The sequence below is a fragment of the Canis aureus genome, chromosome 12 (assembly GCF_053574225.1).
Source record: "Canis aureus isolate CA01 chromosome 12, VMU_Caureus_v.1.0, whole genome shotgun sequence".
Lineage (NCBI taxonomy): Eukaryota > Metazoa > Chordata > Mammalia > Carnivora > Canidae > Canis > Canis aureus.
This window is the reverse complement of record NC_135622.1, coordinates 56,736,929-56,756,635: the sequence shown is the minus strand read 5'-3', so window position 1 is coordinate 56,756,635 and position 19,707 is coordinate 56,736,929. Positions and strand designations below refer to the sequence as shown.

General features: G+C 47.5%; 1 protein-coding gene across 7 annotated transcripts in view; it reads left to right on the top strand.

The window, feature by feature from the left end:
• Positions 1 to 17,319, top strand: part of GREB1 (growth regulating estrogen receptor binding 1) — a 135,543-nt gene extending 118,224 nt beyond the window's left edge. For 5 of the 7 annotated variants that reach the window (XM_077844102.1, XM_077844099.1, XM_077844100.1 and 2 more), the window contains 10 exons: positions 774 to 932; positions 1,876 to 2,018; positions 5,130 to 5,291; positions 7,110 to 7,314; positions 7,696 to 7,870; positions 10,229 to 10,447; positions 11,749 to 11,884; positions 13,838 to 14,038; positions 14,464 to 14,602; positions 15,702 to 17,319. In XM_077844102.1, the coding sequence (XP_077700228.1) occupies positions 774 to 932; positions 1,876 to 2,018; positions 5,130 to 5,291; positions 7,110 to 7,314; positions 7,696 to 7,870; positions 10,229 to 10,447; positions 11,749 to 11,884; positions 13,838 to 14,038; positions 14,464 to 14,602; positions 15,702 to 15,865 (1,703 nt within the window). In that variant the 3' untranslated portion in view covers positions 15,866 to 17,319. Of the gene's footprint in view, positions 1 to 773; positions 933 to 1,875; positions 2,019 to 5,129; positions 5,292 to 7,109; positions 7,315 to 7,695; positions 7,871 to 10,228; positions 10,448 to 11,748; positions 11,890 to 13,837; positions 14,039 to 14,463; positions 14,603 to 15,701 lie in introns of those variants that run through there. The other 2 variants (XR_013349755.1, XM_077844103.1) reach the window with 2 other exon arrangements.
• Positions 17,320 to 19,707: the final 2,388 nt, after the last annotated feature.

Sequence of the window (19,707 nt, the reverse complement as noted above, 5' to 3'; positions counted from 1 at the left end):
GGTGAAGATTAAGATACATAGGAAGCACTGAGCACCTATCACCTACACAACAAACATGCCTCTCCTTCTTTCTTTGTGTCTTTCTTCTCTTATGGACATGGACTCTGCCCATGAGTACATACTTTAGATATAAAAATCAATATGTTATGTAATTTGAGTTGGATCAACTAGATTTTTTTTTAAAAACTTTTTACCAACAAGCATTGAGTGAGCATCATAGATTACACCAGTTATAATGTAAGATGATACTTGGCAAATGTAAAGATAGAATTTGGGCCACGAGTGGTACTGGCATTCAGAAGGGAGAAAGCAGTGGGCTTGAATACTTAGGTTTTCTAGAGGTGCAGTGGTAGGAGTTGGCTATATTGGCTACATAGCATTTAGATATAAGGCAAGATCGAGAACTATGTTAGATTCCATTAGCAATGGGAACTAGTGCACTACATATGGGAGGGGGGACAGTGCTGGGGGGAAGTGCAGAACAAGCAGTAGGTATATTGGGAGGAGCGGAAGTCAGTATAGGAGTCAGAAATGGAAACACAGCACAGGCTGTTCCTCTGAATAAGAGACAGACCTGAAGGCACCTTTTGCCTCCTAAGAACAATCCTGAAAATGCTATATGTTCCAAGAGCCTTCAAGATACAGTAGCATCCCCTAGTAACCCATAGACTCAGTGACAGCTCTGTCACAATTATCGCCCTTGTACATATTTAAAAATCAATCATTCTGACTTCCTAGTTTGTCACCTGTCTCTGTTTCCACCAATCTTACAGATCTCAGAGAGGAATCAGATTGGCATTACCTCCAGCTCAGTGACCCCTGGCCAGACCTGGAGCTGTTCAAGAAGTTGCCTTTTGACTACATTATTCATGATCCGAAGTATGAAGATGCCAGTCTCATTTGTTCCCACCTTCAGAGCATAAAAAGTGAAGGTCAGCCTTATGAATCTCTTGCTCCGCCTTCTTCCAGTGTACAGGGGAAGAGCCTCTTAGAGGGCTGAGCTGAACTGTGTTGGTGATGAGCTCGGTTGTCTGGTGGTGGGAAATAACCAGCAGTGGCTGGTAGAGAACTGAGGTCCCTGTCTCACTGGATAAGGATGGGCTCTTCCCGTGAAGGCAGGCTGGAGGCTCTGCACATGTGGACAGTGATGAGCATCTCCTGGTGATGTGTCATGGTCAGAATATCCTGAAGGTTCTGGTTAATAGAGGATAGACGACATATTTATGTATGAATTTGGGTTGTCATACTGAAATGCACATATTTCCCTCTTTACCCTCGGTATCTTGTTTTCTTCCTCCTCCTTCAGGGACCACCCAGTTTCATGGTATTAGGATCATCAGCAGACCTCGGATATTAGTGGCCAGTATGATTTTAAGCACAGACTAGAAAAATTTGACGAGTGGAAGTGGGAAGGAGGATACTCACCAGTCTCCATTGTCAAACCAAGGATTCCATCATCCTTATTCTCAGAAGCATTTTCACTGACACATCCTTCACATAGACCAGTCTCTAACCTGGGTTTAGTATTAAAATCTTAATCTTGCTAAGTCATTTGGCAAACCAGAGGCAGTTCATCTGCAATACGGTGTCTGCATATTCAGTTGGCAATCCATTTGTGTTGTTATGGAGCGAATCCATGAATATGTCTTTAAATATATGTAGGCCCATGAGTAAGACCGCTTGGGAACCCTATTCATTTCTCCTACTGGGTCTCTGTTGTGTCTGACCAAATGAGTCACCTCGGGGCCCAGGCAGGCACGATCACACGAAATTCTATTACAGCATCTCAGCTCATTTCAGTCTGTTCCATGGAGAGCTGTGGAGAGCAGGTTTATTGTGCCTTCTGCTGCTCTGTAATGCCGGGGTTTCCTGCAGACAGGGGGATGTCCCGGAAGCCGGAGGAGCTCTATGTGCGGCGTCAGACAGCGCGGATGAGGCTGTCCAAGTATGCAGCATACAACACATACCACCACTGTGAGCAGTGCCACCAGTACATGGGCTTCCATCCCCGTTACCAGGTAGGCTGCAGGGCATAGAGGCCTCGTGTCTCCAGGAGCACTGCTGACAGCTCTCCCACATGTTTTTCATCTTGAGTAATACCATTGGTTTGCTATTCTATGTTTTCATTCCAGAGTAGGATGTGGAAAGTTCTGGAAGCCTTTGCTTCCTGGTCTACTTGTATCTCCAATTCCCTTCAATAATCTGGGAAATTATTGCTGACACCACAGAAACAATGATTCTCCTGGGATTACACATTTGCCAGTGGCAAAGTTAACTGACTGTAGATGTCCCTATTTCCTTTATGTCCTAGTGATTTCAAAAGTGAGTTCAGTGCCACGGACACTGAGTGGCTGATGTACCAATCACAGAGATGAATAAGCCTTGTCCCCATATTCAAGACTCACAGTCTAGGGAGAGATGCTCAAAACTTTGGAATGATGAAAAGCTGGCAGGAAAAGCAGTACAGCTGAAGCATAGAAACTATGTAGAGGAGAGAGATTAGCACTTATTGAGCACCTACTACATGCCAGACAACGTGCTAGCATGTCAGTACTTCCTGTAACCTTTTTATATGATAGAAAATGATATTTCCTTTAGTCAGTGGGGTAAATGGATAAGGCTTCTGGCTTTGGGTTCAGGCTGTCCCAGGTTCTGGTGGTCACCTGGAGGTGTCCTTGTTTGAGCCACACTTGTGATCCATTCAGGATGTACTGGGTAAGAAATTGCCCTGTGTAGTTTCTTACATAATTGCCACCAAAACCCCATAAGGCAATAACATTATCCCCATTTTATAAATGAAGATACTGTCTTGGGTGGGAAGCAGAGGAGAAGGTTTTGAAGAATCAATAAGAATTTGCCCAGGGGCCAAGGCAGATAGGAGTGGGAACCGCATTTATAGTGAGGGGAGACTTGGGGTCTCTGTGGGAATTAGAAGTGATTTTAGCCGGGCATTGCTGGACCATGAAGTGCAAGAGGTGGGTGGTCCCAGGAGAGGCCACAGGAAAGGTGAGGCAGAGACACCACAGAAGTCATCAGGTTCAGCCAGAGAAAGACAAATATGATGTTACTCTTATGTGGAATTTAAGAAACAAAACAGATGAACATAGTGGGAGGAAAGGAAAAATAAAATAAGATGATAACCGAGAGGGAGACCCTTAACTCTAGGAAACAAACAGGGTCACTGGAGGGGAGAGGTAGATGGGGTCACTGGGTGATGGGCATGAAGGACCCCACGTGCTGTGATGAACCCTGGGTGCTATATGCAATGAATCACTGACCTTTACCTCTGAAACTAATAAGGACTATATGTTAATTGATGCATTTTAAATAAAATTTAAAAAATAAAGGTATGCTATGGGGAGGGGGGAATGAGCACCTTTCCAGGCAGCCTGATGTGGGCAAAGCTGCACTTTGCATAATCTCTTAGCCGTTGGGTGAAGGTTCACAGAGGGCTTGGTGTGGCAGGTCATGAAGAAACAGGTAGCAGGCAGGATTTTACATTTAATGTTTCTTTTCATTTCAGACCTAAGTAAGGGAAGGGGAAGGAAGCAGCTGGAGCAGCAGGAGGTGGTGGGAGCCAGTCAGACACCCACGAAACCCATAGGGGTGTGCAGGGTAGCTCACACCCGTGGCTGCTTCCAGAAGGGCTTGCCAGGTGTGTCCCTTTTGCAGAGGCGAACAACAGAGAGTGGCTTTAATTTTCCCGAGTTGGCCTGGTCTGGAGCTCAGCTGTTGCTGAAGTAGCATCAAGATTGATTTTTTTTTTTAAACGGTTCAATTTTACAGTAGACAAAATCAGAAAATGAGTATGAGCAGTTTTTTAAAGAATTAAAAACAAATCAGTAATTCTCTTTGCTCCAGATAAGCTGTCCTAACATTTCTGCCTCAGATATGAAGTTTTTCTTTCAAACCAGAGAAAATAAACGTCAAAACGCTTTCTTAGCTTTGAGATTTAAAGAACTAGAGGAGGCTTGTGGGATGTCGTCATGGTCCCTTCAGTAGGTGTCCGCAGTGACGTACCAGACCTGAGCTTGGGAGGCCCTGGGCTCTGGCTGGCCTGCACCCCTGTGTACAGAGGTGCTCAGGTCTGGGGGCCACAGTCATGGGGGCTCAGAACCAGGCCACACGAGGAGTGCTGAGGGGCACGCCCCTGCTCCCTGCTGGCACGTCCAGCTCCTGTTCACCCTGCTGTCTTTCCCTCTCTCTCAAGCCTCCCTGATCTTTTTAATGAAGCTTCCTCAGTTACATCCCCCTCTGCTCCCTCCCCAGGTCAAAATCTATTTCTGTCTCATTGCTGCTCCCAAAGGGCTTTGTGATTCTAGTGGAGAAGCCACAGGAGGGGTTTACAGCTGGTGTGTCCTGCCTCTGTCCACCCTCCCCAGGCCTTGAGGCCTTGGGGATTCTCAGGGGTGCAGTGCACATACTAGCTGAAGTCTGGGGACAGGCTGTCTGCCAGAGGCGGAGGGGGGTCAGAGAAGGAGGCTTGGGCAGAGCCATGGGGCATGGGGTTAGGGGCTCACACTAGAGAGCAGTGCAGCAGAAAAGGGGTGAGGCTGGAGCTGGGGATAGGAGTGAGCCCAAGACCCCTGAGTGTCAGTTTCCACATCCATTAAGTGGGGATGGGGGTGGTACCTGCTTCATTGGATTGTTCATTATGGCACCAAAGGGGCCCATACAGTGAGTGTGACAGAAGTGTACAAATGTATGAAGTTACTGATACGGTTTTATTAATGTGTTGCTACGTGCATAATGCCTGGGATGGAAAAATACGATTATTAGAATTAAAAAATGAGATGATGTGAATGTTTGAGTTGATAACCTAGCACACCTCCGGGCCAAATCAAGAGTCCAGAGGGGGTTGGTGCCTAATGTGGCATCACTGGGTGAAGCACGATCAGAATTGAATATGGGGAGGTCTCCAGCTCAGTGCATGTGGCCTCGACCCTCTTTGTCCAGTAGCAAGAGCTGGGTGTCCACACTCTGTACTGGAGGCAGCCTGTGGGTTTCTTGTGCTGTGGGGGCAGGTGGCAGTGACCTTGGTGTTGTCATGCCCACGATGGGCCTGGGTTCTTCTGGGAAGTAACCCTGGACTCTGATGACAAGCTCTGTCCTTTCCCCTCACACCTCAGCTCTATGAGTCCACCCTGCACGCCTTTGCCTTCTCTTACTCCATGCTAGGAGAGGAAATCCAACTCCACTTCATCATCCCCAAGTCCAAGGAGCATCACTTTGTCTTCAGCCAACCCGGAGGCCAACTGGAGAGCATGCGGCTGCCCCTCGTCACAGACAAGGTACTGGCTCTGAGTCCAGTGGGTCACAGCAGGCGTGCCTGCAAGTGACCGTTGCACTGGAGACCTGGAAACCCTAGTTGCCTGATGAGTCAGGGGCAGGTGGGGCAGGTGGGGACTGCTATGGTCATTGAGCTTGGAGGGTGGTGGAGCACTTGGGCTTTAGGGTCAATCCGGCCCCAGTTTGAACCTCATCCTCCCATTTCCTAGATGTGTTATCTGAACCTGCCACTGAATATTGCTGAGCCTCAGTTCCCTTATCTGTGAACTTGGGCAGCAGTGACTCTTGCAGGAGCTTCTCATGAGCATGGTTTGGATTGACTGCCATAAAGCAGCTGCGTAGTGCCTGACCATGACAGGTGTTCAGTAGGTGTCCATCCCTTCCCCTTGTTGTCTGTATTGCTGTTACAGAACATTTGAAACGGACTAAGGTAGTACAGTAATGTAGTGACCACTTGGGGCCTGTTCCCTAAGCTGTGATGACTAGTACCTCATGACCAGCGTTGATCCATCTGTCCTTCTCTTCTGCCGTCCTCTGTTATTTGGAAGTGAATCAGATTCCAGACGGTGCAGCACATCAGCCATAAAAGATACATTTTCTCCCTTTGGAAGAGGTTGTTCTTAATAACTCATTGTCTCTATGACCTGCATTCTTAGAGGTGCTCCTCCTGGGGACGCTTGCTTTGGCAGGTCAGCCTGACACTCTCAGGGTCAGCTTGCTGCCCTCCCGCCAGCCCCAGCCAATGTGAACCTTGTGTGGAACGCTGCTTTTCCTTCTCCAGAGGGCTAGTATCATAGTGTTGAATAGCCTTTCCAGACCCGGCAGGATTTTACCAAGCATCGAAAAACATTTGCAAAGAACCAGTGGGGTCTTGATTATAGGGTGTCTCCTACCCCGTGGGCTGGGGTGGGCTCTTGCCCTGGTGGAGGATTTCTGTGTACCCCCACTCACTTTTCCAGCCAATTCTGACCAGAAACTGGTTTGGGGCACCAGCTGCATCACAGCTTGGTAGCAGGTGCTCTGAGGAATTCAGAAGGAGCAGGAGACCTAGCTCAACTAGAAGAAATTTCTACTGAGGGAGGGGTGGAAGAAAACATAGTTATTTATGTAAAAGATTCACAACCCGAGTATATAAGGAGCTAGGCTGTATGGATAAGGGATTGAGGGATGTAAGTCTTCCAGAGTAGCATATACTTAGCCACATACTCAGTGCTAATTTGGCAGGATGCTGCATTTGGGTAATTGATACATGCTAGTTAGTTTGGGTTGCATGAAGACCATTCCCAAACAAGCACTTCCTTAGCTCCTGATTCTCTGGGCTGACGGCTTGACCTCGGTCCTGCTGTGTGGTGACCTTGTCTTGGATGCGCTCACTCATGTGTCTGTGGTTAGTTACTGGGTAAGCTTGGGGGCTGGCTGGGAGAGGGTGGTCTCAGGGGGATGCCCGTCTCTGCTCCCCGTGGTCTGTCCTCCACCAGCAGCCAGCCCCGGCTCATCCTGAGAGGGTTCTAAGAGAGGACAGAAGGTGTCCGTCCTCTGGAGACCGGGTTTGGAACTGGCACACCATCATTTTCACTGTTATTTTATTTTATTTTATTTTATTTTATTTTATTTTATTTTATTTTATTATTTTATTTTATTTTATTTTATTTATTTTTTAATTTTTTTTGGTAAAAGCAAGTCCCGAGGCTAAGCTGGATTGAATTGGAAAAAGGCTTCATCTTTGGATGGGAGGTGCTGCAGAGTCACATTTCAAAGGGAAGGGAGTGATTGTGACCATATTTACAACCACTGCCCCTCATTACTCTTATGTTTTCCAGAGTCATGAATATATAAAAAGTCCAACATTCACTCCAACCACCGGCCGTCACGAACATGGACTCTTTAACCTGTACCACGCCATGGATGGAGCTAGCCACTTGCATGTGCTGGTTGTCAAGGAGTATGAGATGGCTATTTATAAGAAATACTGGCCCAACCACATCATGCTGGTGCTCCCGAGTATCTTCAACAGTGCTGGAGTTGGTAGGCAATTTTTTTTTTTTTTTTTTTTATCCTGCCCTACTTGATAAAATTTCTGTGAATGGAGCCTTGGGAGAATATTCTAGAGATGAACATACTCAACCTTTTTCATCAAGCTTTTTGATTTCTAAAGCTTTTTTGATCTACCGGGCTATCCTTTTTTCTTTGATGTTTGGTTATTGATTTAATTGACATTCTCAGTGATCAGCAAGGATAAGCAGACACGTGTGTGTGCAGGTTGGCGATGGAGATGAGGACCAGCGAGAGCTGGCTGGTCTCGGGTGGGCCTCGATGAGCTGTTCTCATTCTGACTGGGGCTTTTGTCCTGTGTGGGTGTCCATGGAGGACGGACCAGAGAGTGGGAGTGGTTTTTGGTCATTCCAGGTGCCGCCCATTTCCTGATCAAGGAGCTGTCTTACCACAACCTGGAGCTGGAGCGGAACCGGCAGGAGGAGCTTGGGATCAAGCCGCAGGACATCTGGCCCTTCATTGTAATCTCCGATGACTCCTGCGTGATGTGGAACGTGGTGGACGTGGACTGTGGCGGCGAAAGAAGCAGGTGAGACGCTCCCCGACCCTGTTCCTTTTCAACAGGGGGAATCTCAGCCAGTGTCTGAGGACCCCGGGGGGCACCCCATCTTAGAAGGCATGGTGTGTGGTGGACAGAGAGCCCTGCATGTGGCGGGCTCATGTTCTAAGCCCAGCTTTATTTTAAGTCTTTACTTTAAAAAAAAAAAAATGTATCGATTTCTAATCCCTATAGAAAAATCACACAATAGATACTCAGTATAAAATCTCTGCAGGGCCGTCGGGGTGGCTCAGTCGGTTAAGTGTTTGAGTCTTGATTTTGGCTCAGGTCCTGTTCTCAGAGTTGTGAGACTGAGCCCCATGTGGGCTCCTTGTTCAGGGGGCTGTCTGCTTCTCCCTCTGTTCCTCCCCACTGTTCACGCACACGTGCGCTGTCTCTTTCTCAAATAAATAAATCAACCTTTAAAAAATAATAAAAAATAAAATATGTACCAAAAAAAAGAAAGTATGATACACATCCAGAAACTTTCACACACTGAATACCCATTTAGTCAACTCCTATTTGAAGAAATGGAGCATCATGGGTGCCCCAGAAATTCCCTCCTGTAGTCTTGTAGACCCTTCCCCTGGATCCCTGCCTAATTCCTAATGCCCAGCTGTGTTTTCATTTGCTGTGCATTAGGGTAATAACTAAAATCTTTTTGGGTTCTAGTTCCCTCATCTTCTGAAGGGACACTAATACCTGTGCTAGAGGTTTATCCTGAGTATTACTTAAACTCTGAATGGTGTGCCTGGAGGTGGGCAGTAGAGCAGCACACGGCAGAAAAGGCTCAGTAGATAGACTCTGAATGTCATTGGTAAAATATCTCCTTTTGTGATTTTGCCACATGAATGTTTCAGTTTAGGGCTGCCTAATTATCTTTGGCTTTTTTTTAATTTTTAAATTTTTAAAAAGATTTTATTTAGGGACACCTGGGTGGCTCAGCGGTTGAGCATCTGCCTTTGGCTCAGGGCGTCGCTTCTCCTTCTGCCTGTGTCTCTGCCTCTCTCTGTGTATCCCGCATGAATAAATAAATAAAATCTTTTTTTAAAAAAGATTTTATTTATTTGAGAGAGCATGCATGCATGAGTGTAGAAGCAGGGGGAGAGAAGAAGGGGGGAGGGAGAAGTAGACACCTCACTGAGCAGGGAGCCCAATGCGGGACTTGATCTCAGGACCCCAGAATCACCACCTGAGCTGAAAGCAGACACTTAACCCACTGAGCCACCCAGGTGCCCTTTTTTTTTTTTTTTTTTTAAGGGACATGGGTTCATTCATTTCTTTTATGTTAGTGATATCATCATGTACCTATGACCACCAATTACTGTTCTTCTAGAAAAAAAAATGTTTTCCTGTGATAGAGCTGCACGTGGCTTACGGGAGCAGTGATTCTGCTTTGTTTTCCATATTCTCCCTGAGATGGGGACAGAACTGGCTTTCATTCCTCCTTCCTGAATTCCATTCTGAAGCTGCAGTTAACGTCCTGGGATGTTGGGGCTGGCCAGGGCCCTGGGGAGTTTATTTAAGCCCCTTGGTGGGGGAAAAGCAAGCCGGGGACCGGAATCATTGAGCGGCATGCCTGGGCCCAACTCCTGGCCCTGGAGTCCCTGCTGTCCGCACCCCCTCCCTGGTCATCAGGTGTCCCTGTCGTCTTCGCAGACCGCAGACCGCAGACTCTGGTGGTGAGGGGGAGGGAGGTGCATACACGTTACCTTTGTCCTCCCCCCGCTCCCCACTGGAAGTCATGGTGGGAAGCTTTGCTCTTCTCCCACCATTTTACCTTCAGGTCTGCAAACCAGAAATGCAAAGTATTTTAGTGTGATGGGGAAAGTGTGGGCTTCGGATACAGACCACATTGTTTGAATCTAAGCTCTGCGGCGTCACGCTGGGCAAGTTCTTCAGAGCCCCTTCTTCCTCATTTGTAAAATGGGGATGATGTGTCCTTGTCATGAGATCACCATGAGGATAAACGACCGTAAATGTGACATGGCCAACACGGCTCCTGGCACTTGGTGGTGGTTGTGACGGGTTCCCCCTACACCAGCCCTACGCAGCACGTAAGCTTCATTTGGAAAGCAGTGCCCAATCCAGGGGGCCTGGCTGCTGTTTGCACATCAACCCAGGGGCGCCAATCTTCTGTTGTTGTTGTTGTTGTTTTTTTTTTTTTTTGAAGATTTATTCATGAGAGACACAGAGAGAGGCAGAGACATACGCAGAGAGAGAGAAGCAGGCTCCCTGCAGGGAGTCCAATGTGAGACTCGATCCCAGGACCCCGGGGTCAAGCCCTGAGCCAAAGGTAGACAGACGCTCAACCACTGAGTGTCCCACCAATCTTCCTCTTTTGAGCAGGGAACTTTCCTGGTCAGAAAGAAATGTGTCTTTGAAGTACATCATGCAGCACATCGAGGCGTCCCCCAACATCACCCACTATGCCCTGATTGGCATGCGCAAGTGGTCCAGCAAGACCGGGAGTAGTGAGGTGCGGGAGCCCTTCTCCCGCTGCCACGTGCACGACTTCCTCATCCTGAACGTGGACCTGACCCAGAACGTACAGTACAACCAGAATCGGTGAGTCCTGCCCCCTGTGGCTGTCAGCACCACCCCTGGGCCCTGAGCCTCCTCTGTCCTGTGGGGCCAGAAAACAGCGGCCTCCTGCCCATACCATCCATTGGAGCATTTATTTATTTATTTATTTATTTATTTATTTATTTATTTATTTATTTAAATTTTATTTATTTACTCATGAGAGACACAGAGAGGCAGAGACACAGGCAGAGGGAGAAGCAGGCTCCATGCAGGGAGCCTGACGCGATCCCAGGTCTCCAGAATCACACCCTGGGCTGAAGGCAGGCGCTAAACCGCGGAGCCACCCAGGCTACCCCTTCATGGAGTATTTAAAAAAAATGTTGCGTTGTCTAATTTTGTGGAGGGGAGATTTGCATAAAATCCATCAACTTCCTTCCTGAGTCCACATGGCACTTTATTCAGTGACTCACATTTGTTCTACCTTGTTTCTCTTGGCCCCCCCGCCCCCCTTTGTTTTGCCTCCTTGGAACAGTGTTGCTTTTTAGGAACCTTAGCACTGAAGAAAACTGAAAAGTAATTTCCATGTGATACTGTCTCTGGGTCTAGCAGCAGAGGCGCTCACATCTCAACAATAATCCACTTGCTATGGCTTATCAGGTGTCTCTGCGGGCCAGGCAGTGGGCACACTCCCAAGACAGCCCTCGTGGCAGCGTTGATTTGGAAGCCAGGCTGCCCTGCTGGGAATCTGGGTCCTGCCACTTACCAACTTTGCAGTTTAGGCACGTGCCTTACGTCTCTGAACCTTGTTTTCCTCAGCTGTAAGAAGTGGCTAATATTTTTATTCTGGGCAGTTTGCTGTTCTCTCTCTCTCTCTCTCTCTCTCTCTCTGCATGAGGAAAGAGAAGCAGACTCCCCGCTGAGCAGGGAGCTGGGTGCAGGGCTCAGTCCCAGGACCCTGGGATCATGACCTGAGCCGGAGGCAGACGCTTTACCCACTGAGCCACCCAGGCACCCCTGTTGTTTTCTCTTGAACAATTAGATGAAAAGGGGTTGTGAGTCCCTCACACGGTGCCTGTAGCATCCGGTCGGCAGTGGTAGTGCACCTGCAGCTTAAGCCTTGGGTATGCGCCACCTGTCCTGGTGCAGACACAGCCGGATCCGTCGTCCTTGTTTCTGTCGCCTTACTTACGTGCCTCAGTAGAGGAGGTCTTGAAGGCAGGAAGGAGCCTACTGCACACCCAGAACCCCCAGCCCAGGGACACCCGCTCCCCACGCTGGCAGGGGCCTGCCGGGGGCGTGGGCTGCATCCAGTCCCATCCGCCCCCTCCTCTGGTTCTGAGCAGGTTCATGTGTGACGACGTGGACTTCAACCTGCGAGTGCACAGCGCCGGCCTCCTGCTCTGCCGATTCAACCGCTTCAGTGTGATGAAGAAGCAGATTGCGGTGGGTGGGCACAGATCCTTCCACATCACGTCCAAGGTGAGGTGCGGAGGTGTGGCTGCAGGGTGGCACCCAGTCTCGGGGGGCGGGCCTGAGTGCTGGCTGCGGTTAGCAAGGTTTCGAATCATCAGCCTCGGGAAGGGAGACGTGCCATCGGGTTCCTCTCCTAAACCGTGGTTCTGATGGGTACCGGTGCACGTCCCGCCCGTGTGCTTGCCTGCCCTGAACGTCCTGGCACTGTGCTCTGTGCTCGCCGGTCCGGCTTCTGTGCCAGACAGAGCTCCCGGGGGCAGCGGCCCTCCCCTCTGGGCCCCTGGGGGCGCCTGGCCGATTAACTGAGCGGCACCCACGGGCTGGCGGCTAGCTGTGCTGTCTGCGCACGAGCCGGCCCCTTGGTGGGGGGAAGCACGGTCTGACTACGTCAGTGCTGGCTGCACAGTTTGAGATGGAAAGTCGCTGGCCTGTCTCGGCCTGAAGGTCTCTCCGATCCCTGGGCCAGAGCCCCATTCTCTGCTTTTTGACCCCGTCTACCTTGAATGTTGTCCTGATGATGGACATCAGCCAGTCCCAATGCCACCTGCCTCTTCCCAGCCTCTGTTCTAACTTGTCTCCACTAACCGCTTAGCCTGAGCTGGGCCAGGTCTGGATTCAGATACCAGTCCCAAGCCCTCCGCCGTCTGCCCCTTCCGATGGGCAGGGAGTGAAGCCTTCTTTGAAAGGGAAAGTCCATGTCTATTTAAAAAAGCAGCAAGACATTTAAATAAAAGGTCTGTACTTCCAGAAGAACTTAAGAATCCTTTGATTAAGTCCTATTGCCACCCACCATTGAGATTTTTTTTAAACCATCGAGATTTCTTACTGAAAATGTGTTAGATTTAATTTTTTTAAAAAAATTCTGATTTTTATCACGTTAATTCTATCAAAAGACCCTGATGTGCTCTTAAAACAAATTTTTTTTCATATCCCTGAGTATCACTTTTTTAGCTCCAGATATTTTATCTTCTTATCTTGAGCATCATCTTCTTTTCCATTGGGTTTAGTTGCATGTTAATTATATGTAGGGAGCTGGAAACACTCGATAATCTTTCACGTGAATGAAATAACTATTTTCGTTCACTCACCAAATATTTACTGAGCACACAGTCCCTTCACTCAGGAGCGTATAGCCTTGCCGCTGAGGCAGATGTTGAGTACGTAGCCAAGTGTCCTTGTGACAGGTGCCACTAGGGTGATGGGTGTCACAGGGAGACCTCACTGCATGAGGGGTGGGGGTGGGCGTTTGTGTGAGTGTCCCCCAGAAGGTGACACTATAGCAGAGACCTGGGGAATGAGAAACAGGATCAAGGAAGAATCAAGGTAAAGGAGCTAAGTGGGTGGGAGCAAGGAGGTGAGTGTGGAAGAAGCATAACAAGCAGGGGAAGCAGCAGAGATGGGCTTGGAGAAGTAAGCAGGGCCTTACCAGCCATGGGAATGTTCTGGACTTTCTGGAGAAGTAATGGGAAACCACTGATGGGTGTCCAGCGGAGAATTTGATTAGTTTTATTGATGTCCACAGTCTCTCTGGCTGCAGCATGGAAAGCATGTTGGCTGTGGAGGAAGAGGTGGTGGGAGAGGATGGCCAAGGGGTCAGCAGGAAGGGCAATGGGGGCAGGTGGGAGGTAGATGGAATCTGGGGGCAGGGGTGTGGCCGACCCTTCCCAAGGTCTGTGGGTTCTCTCAAGTTTTCTAGACCAGGGGGCCAGTTTTTTGCAATGGAATGATCGATGTCACAATCCCTCCTAATCACATTCACCAGTATCACACGTTCCACTTTGGTAAAAGCCTAATTTTCTTAGAGAGGTTCATGGTTGAGGGTTATGTTCTCACCTGCCAGCTCTACCTGGCGATGGGGTGTTCCGTGGCAGGGTCACTGTCCCCCCACCCCCCGAAGCCTGGGGAGGGACTTCTGTGGCCAGGCTGCTGGGAGTGGCTGAGCCCACCCTTCCCCGCCAGGTGTCCGACAACGCGGCGGCCGTCGTGCCGGCCCAGTACATCTGCGCGCCCGACAGCAAGCACACGTTCCTCGCTGCCCCCGCGCAGCTTCTGCTGGAGAAATTCTTCCAACACCACAGCCACCGCTTCTTCCCGCTTTCCCTGAAGAACCACAGCCACCCCGTGCTGTCCGTCGACTGCTACCTTAACCTGGGATCTCAGGTGACTCTCAGAGGGGGCCCGGCTGTGAGCCCGTGAACCTGAGACACTCCTAAAACAGATGCTCCAGGATCCAGGACTCGGACTTAGAACTGCTCAGCCACTTTGCCTCAGGTGTTCACCTCACTTTATGGCTGAGAGTTCAAATGCTTTAGCCCCCAGTATGATACGTTAGGAATGAAAGCTGGCTCTGATGCCAAAAGAGTTCTGATTCTCAAATGAACCAATGAGTAGATAAATCGGGGTGCAATTTCTTGGAACTGATTTTTAGGATTTAGATCTGCAAATGATGCTAAGTATTGTCTCTGGCCCCCCAGTAGCCTTGAGCTTGACCAAGCGGTTTGTATTTGTTAGACACGAAGCCCTAGCATCATGTTGTCGAGTGTGTCAGGGAAAATACGATTTCTCATGGGTTTCTTCTTTTCCAGATCTCTGTGTGCTACGTGAGCTCCAGGCCCCACTCTCTAAACATCAGCTGCTCTGACTTCATGTTTAGTGGACTCCTGCTATACCTCTGTGATTCTTTTGTGGGAGCTAGCTTTTTGAAAAAGTTTCATTTTCTGAAAGGTAACTTCTCATACTTTTACCCTGGATCTTAATTTAAATGCCTTTCATCACCTGGCATGTCTGTGGAGGTGGCTTCTGGTCCCAGTCCTTTTTTGCCAGTGGGTAAATTGAAGCGCAGAGAGGGACTATGACTGCCCTCATCTAGGAAAGAAGGCTAGGATGTGATCCCAGCATGGCTCTCTTTCCCTTGTACCTGTCAGGGTAGAGACAAGACACATCCCCTTTCTTTTAGCCAAATAGGTATTTTTCTATTTTATTTTACTTTTTATTTTATTTTATCTTATTTTATTTTTTATATTTTATTTTATTTAATTGATTTAATTGATTTAATTTATTATTTATTTTATTTTATTTTTTATCTTATTTTATTTTATTATTTTATTTTAGAAAGTGAGCAGGAGAGCACAAGCAGGGGCAGAGGGAGAGGGAGAAGCAGACTCCCCACTGAGCAGGGAGCCCGACACGGGACTTGATCCCAGGACCCTGGAATCATAACCTGAGCTGAAGGCAGACACTTAACTGACTGAGCCACCCAGGCGCCCCAGCAAATAGATATTTTCAACTTCTGTGTTCCTTTTTAGGCCAAATTCTTAACCTCAGCACCCAGTTCCCCCAGATGTTCCTTCCTCCTGACACCTGAGGTCTTCCCCCTCGTCTTGGGGGTACTGTGTGCTCTTTGACTTTTACTCTGGCCTTTCTCATTCTATAGCTATTGTCATGCTAGAGTGGTTGAGAGTGACAGACGTTCATTCTATAGGACTTAAAAAAATTGTTTCCAGCCAGCCAGCTGGGATCCCTAACCCATCTTCATTTACCCTTGGATGTCTTTGCTCTGACCTTCTTGAGGGCGGGTGGGTGGGTGGGGGTTTGGGAGGAGGGTTGTTTTCTGAGCACCAAAGCTTTGTGAGGCCTGGGAAGTAGTAATCAGAAGTTTTTAACATAGTCTTTGCCTCAGGAAACATTTGGTGTAATAGGAGGATAGGACATGTAGGTAGGAGGTAGACGGACCAAAAGAACAAGTAAACCAGAGTGCAAGTAGAACCCAGGCAGTAGCTTTCATTGACGTTCTTCCCTGCCTCTGCCCTGCCCTTGCATGCAGGTGCCACCCTGTGTGTCATCTGCCAGGACCGGAACTCCCTGCGACAGACAGTGGTCCGCCTCGAACTGGAGGATGAGTGGCAGTTCCGGCTGCGGGACGAATTCCAGACCGCCAACGCGAAGGAAGACCGGCCACTCTTCTTTCTGACTGGACGACACATCTGAGGGACATGGCAGCAGGTTTTCTGCAAGAATGGAGCCTTCAGGACCTCACGCTTGAGGCTAAAGGAATTCTGAGATCCATGGGTGCTTGAACTGGGATGGCCCTGGGACTGTTGGGCAGCCTACATGTCAGGAACCCAGGCCCAGACATACACGGAGTCTTCAAGCAACGAGGAGGAGTCGGCAGCAAGAAGGAGGCAAACCCATGCCTCCTGCCTTCTGGGCCAGACCACATGGCCCTGGGCTCTGCTGAAGCCTGTTTTATGAAGAAAAAACTTTTGCCTGCTATCCTGTCATCCATGTGCTTCCATGGACAAACTTGACTTCTCTCGTAGTGCTAAAGGATCACTCTTGGATTTTTCTCGTAGAGGTTCCAATATGTTGGGCAATGGATAGGATTTTGGCTATGTGGGTTTCCTTATTACCTCCTACAAAGCAATATTCCAGAAGAACGTTTTAACTACCAAAGGGTGGAGACAAGAAGAAACGAAGGTCGTCTTCTAAGAATTATATAATTGCCTATAAGTTTGCTCTTCTAGAAACTAGCCCAAAGGCATCAACTCTAAGAAAGTAAAGCAAATGGTTTTACTTCAGAGCAAATATGATTCTATTAAAATAAAATCCTATAGGGTTAATACCCTACCTCTTAGAAAGGGCAAAAGTGAAAAGAAACTTTCTTTAAAACAAAAAGGGTTTCAGGAAGGAGATTAAGGTTGCAGAGGTTGACGTGAAGAGACAGACTTTGCCTTACAAAGGAAAGAGGACCAAATTGCTTGCTTTGAAACAACAAAAACAACCAAAGTGACATATAAAATAGTTGGTAAGAACTAAACATTTGATTATAATTTATTGAAGCTCAGTTTTTAGTTCCTAAAATAGCTTGTTTTCTCTCATGAGTGCTTGGCCCTGATCAGAGTGGAAGGGGACAGAGCAGAGAAGACAGCAGGAATGTTCCATGATGCTCGTCGCAGCATTTGTCTGCCTGGAATGTGTATCGAGCCAGCGCCCTAGAGTGCCACCCACAGGCCAGGCATTGGACCAGGTACTTCCACACTTATGATCCTGCCTATTCCTTCCAGCAGCCCATGTGGGTACGATTATTTTCCACTTGGAAGACGAGAAGGTTCGGATGCAGAGAGTATACCTCTCCAAGATCACAATGCAGGAGGGAAGCAGAAGGATGGACAAGTAGACTCCTGGATTCTGGACCAGAGTCTGTCTTGCCCTGCACCACCATGCCTCTGGAGTGTCCCTAACTGAATAAAGATCTTCAGAAATGAACCATCAGAATGCATTCCTACACATTCCTCTTAGACATTTATAAGCACTCTAACGGATAGCAGCCCAAGAAGAAATTATTTTAAAAGATGATGCCAAAGAGTTAATCTTTCTTTTTTCCCTAAGAAAAAAAAAAAAAAAGCCCATGAATATAAAAGATTAGTTCAGTGTTTATAAAACGATCACTTTGTATATGCCATTATTCCTATCTTGGAATAAAAACTTACCTTCTTTAGTTATGTTTGTCTTTTGTAAATAGTTTCCATGCTAGTCTTCCCATTTTATTAGTTAATTTAAACTTGAAAAACAACTCAAACTACTATTCTTGTTTGTTCCAGCCTTATGAATAAAATATATAGTGCACTTACGATTTCTTTGGTGAGCATTAGTTGCATTATTTTGAGAAGAAGTAGTGTGGTCAGTGATCTCCAGGGACTCCCTGCTTAAAATCTCATAAGGGAAAAGACAGTTTTGGAAAGGAAATAATAAATCCAAAAAAATAAGCGCCTGTTAACACATGGAGGAATCCCTAAAAGAGAAAAGCAGACACAATTGGGGGTACAGAAGAACAGAAATGAAGGAAAGCACAGCTCAGACATGCAGAGAAACGTGCACGGGAAGATGCGGTCAGGGGTGCTGTGTGTTTTGGAGTAGCTAAGCAAGCTGGAAGGTGGCCTGGGGCATTTGTCAGGGTGATTATAATTTGGGGCAGCTGGGCTATTCGACTTCTTCTAGGTCTTCTGCAACGCTTACAGATGCCACCACCCCAGGCTAAGCAGGTGGCCGTTGCTAAGGCTACAGCAGAGTGTGGAGCCTCAAGGAGGAGGGCATAGGGGGTCCAGACTTCTGTGAAGACAAGCTATTGGCCCACTCCTCTCCATGGTCTTGTCCTGTCCCCCATAGTCACGTGGGGAAGTAAACAAAATAAGCAAATAGGAACCCCCTGTATGGAAATGAATAAACAACTCAGACTTATAAGAAAAGCAAACATTATATAGTGAAGGATGATAACCTCAATAAAGAGTGAGTAAAGCAAACGGAATCCTATCCTATAAAAACAAGTGTGATTAAAATCAGAAAATAGATTATATGGTATCCAGAACAAAAAGGATGGATTACGGATCTTGGAAATCAAAACTGAAACCTCAGTAGGCGGATGAAGTAGGCAGATAAGCTCAAGAGTGAAGCAGCTAGAAGGTGTAGCTGGGGGGCAGGGGGGCATCCCTGAGAAGCCAGGAAATAGGAATGTTGGTGGTCTGTGCTTACCCTTGACTGTTCCCCTTGCTCACTGCATGTCAGCCACCCGGCCCTCCTGGCCCACCTTGGCCACTGTCAGGCAAGTACCCAACTCAGGCCTGTTGCTTCTTCTGCCCAGGACACTTCTCTCCTTCACATTGCTCATATCCTTCTGAGGTCACCTCCTCAATGAGGTCATCCCCAATAGAATATATTTTGTTTAGTGTTTTCTTTGTCTTTTCCTCTGAAAGTAGGAACTTTGTAAGATACATTCACTGCTGTGTGTTTGGAGACTTGAATATGCCCAGCAAATGGTAGTGCTCATGCGCACTGATGGACTCTTCTGTCTTAGGTGCTTCTGACATGGGAGCTGGGGGTGGGAGTGGCTGGTGACGGAGGAACTGAGAGAATAAGGAGTGAAATTGTACTAAAATTCTTGATTTAATGGGGTGGGGGTGAGTAACATGTTAGCAGAAAAGGAATATTTAAATATATGTTTAAAAAACAGTGATTGCTGGAAGAAATGCAACAGGGTGTCCAGTGTCTAAACAATAAATGGAAAGCAGCACCAAAAAAACCCCAGTGTATAAGGGAAGAACGGGCTGAGGAGGGGAGAGAGAAGCGTGGTAAATAAAGTAGATGACAGGGCAGCCCGGGTGGCTCAGCGGTTTAGCGCCACCTTCAGCCCAGGGCATGATCCTGGAGACCCGGGATCGAGTCCCACATCGGGCTTCCTGCATGGAGCCTGCTTCTCCCTCTGCTTCTGTCTCTGCCTCTCTCTCTCTGTGACTCTCATGAATAAATAAATAAAATCTTAAAAAAAAAATAAAGTAGATGGCAGAAACACATCCAAACATACCCTTCATCAAAATAAATATAAATGGATTAAATTCACCTAATAGCATATTGAGGCTCTTGGACTGGGTTAGGAAAGCTAATCAGAATGGGCTTCAAAATTCTAAGAAATGAAGTGTGTGAAGAGATTCTTTAAAGTTCAAAGTTGAATCCAAAGGGATCATAAAGGTCGCAAAACTTTGTAGATAGGCCAGCACTGCTATGAAATCTAGAAAGCAAGAACAGTTAGGAAAAGAATAGGGCAATAATGGGATAATTGCATAAACCATAATTGGAGACTGGTACATCTCTCCAGAAAAGAGAGACAGAAGAGCAATAGATGTGAGAGTCGACTGACACGGTAGGATGTTTGATCAAGTCGAGAATTCTTATGGAATAGAAATCCCAGGAAACATCCTGGAACTAGACAGAGGTGGTGGTTGCATTACCTTGTGATTGCGCTAAATCATACTAATGGTAAATTTTACGTGTGTTTT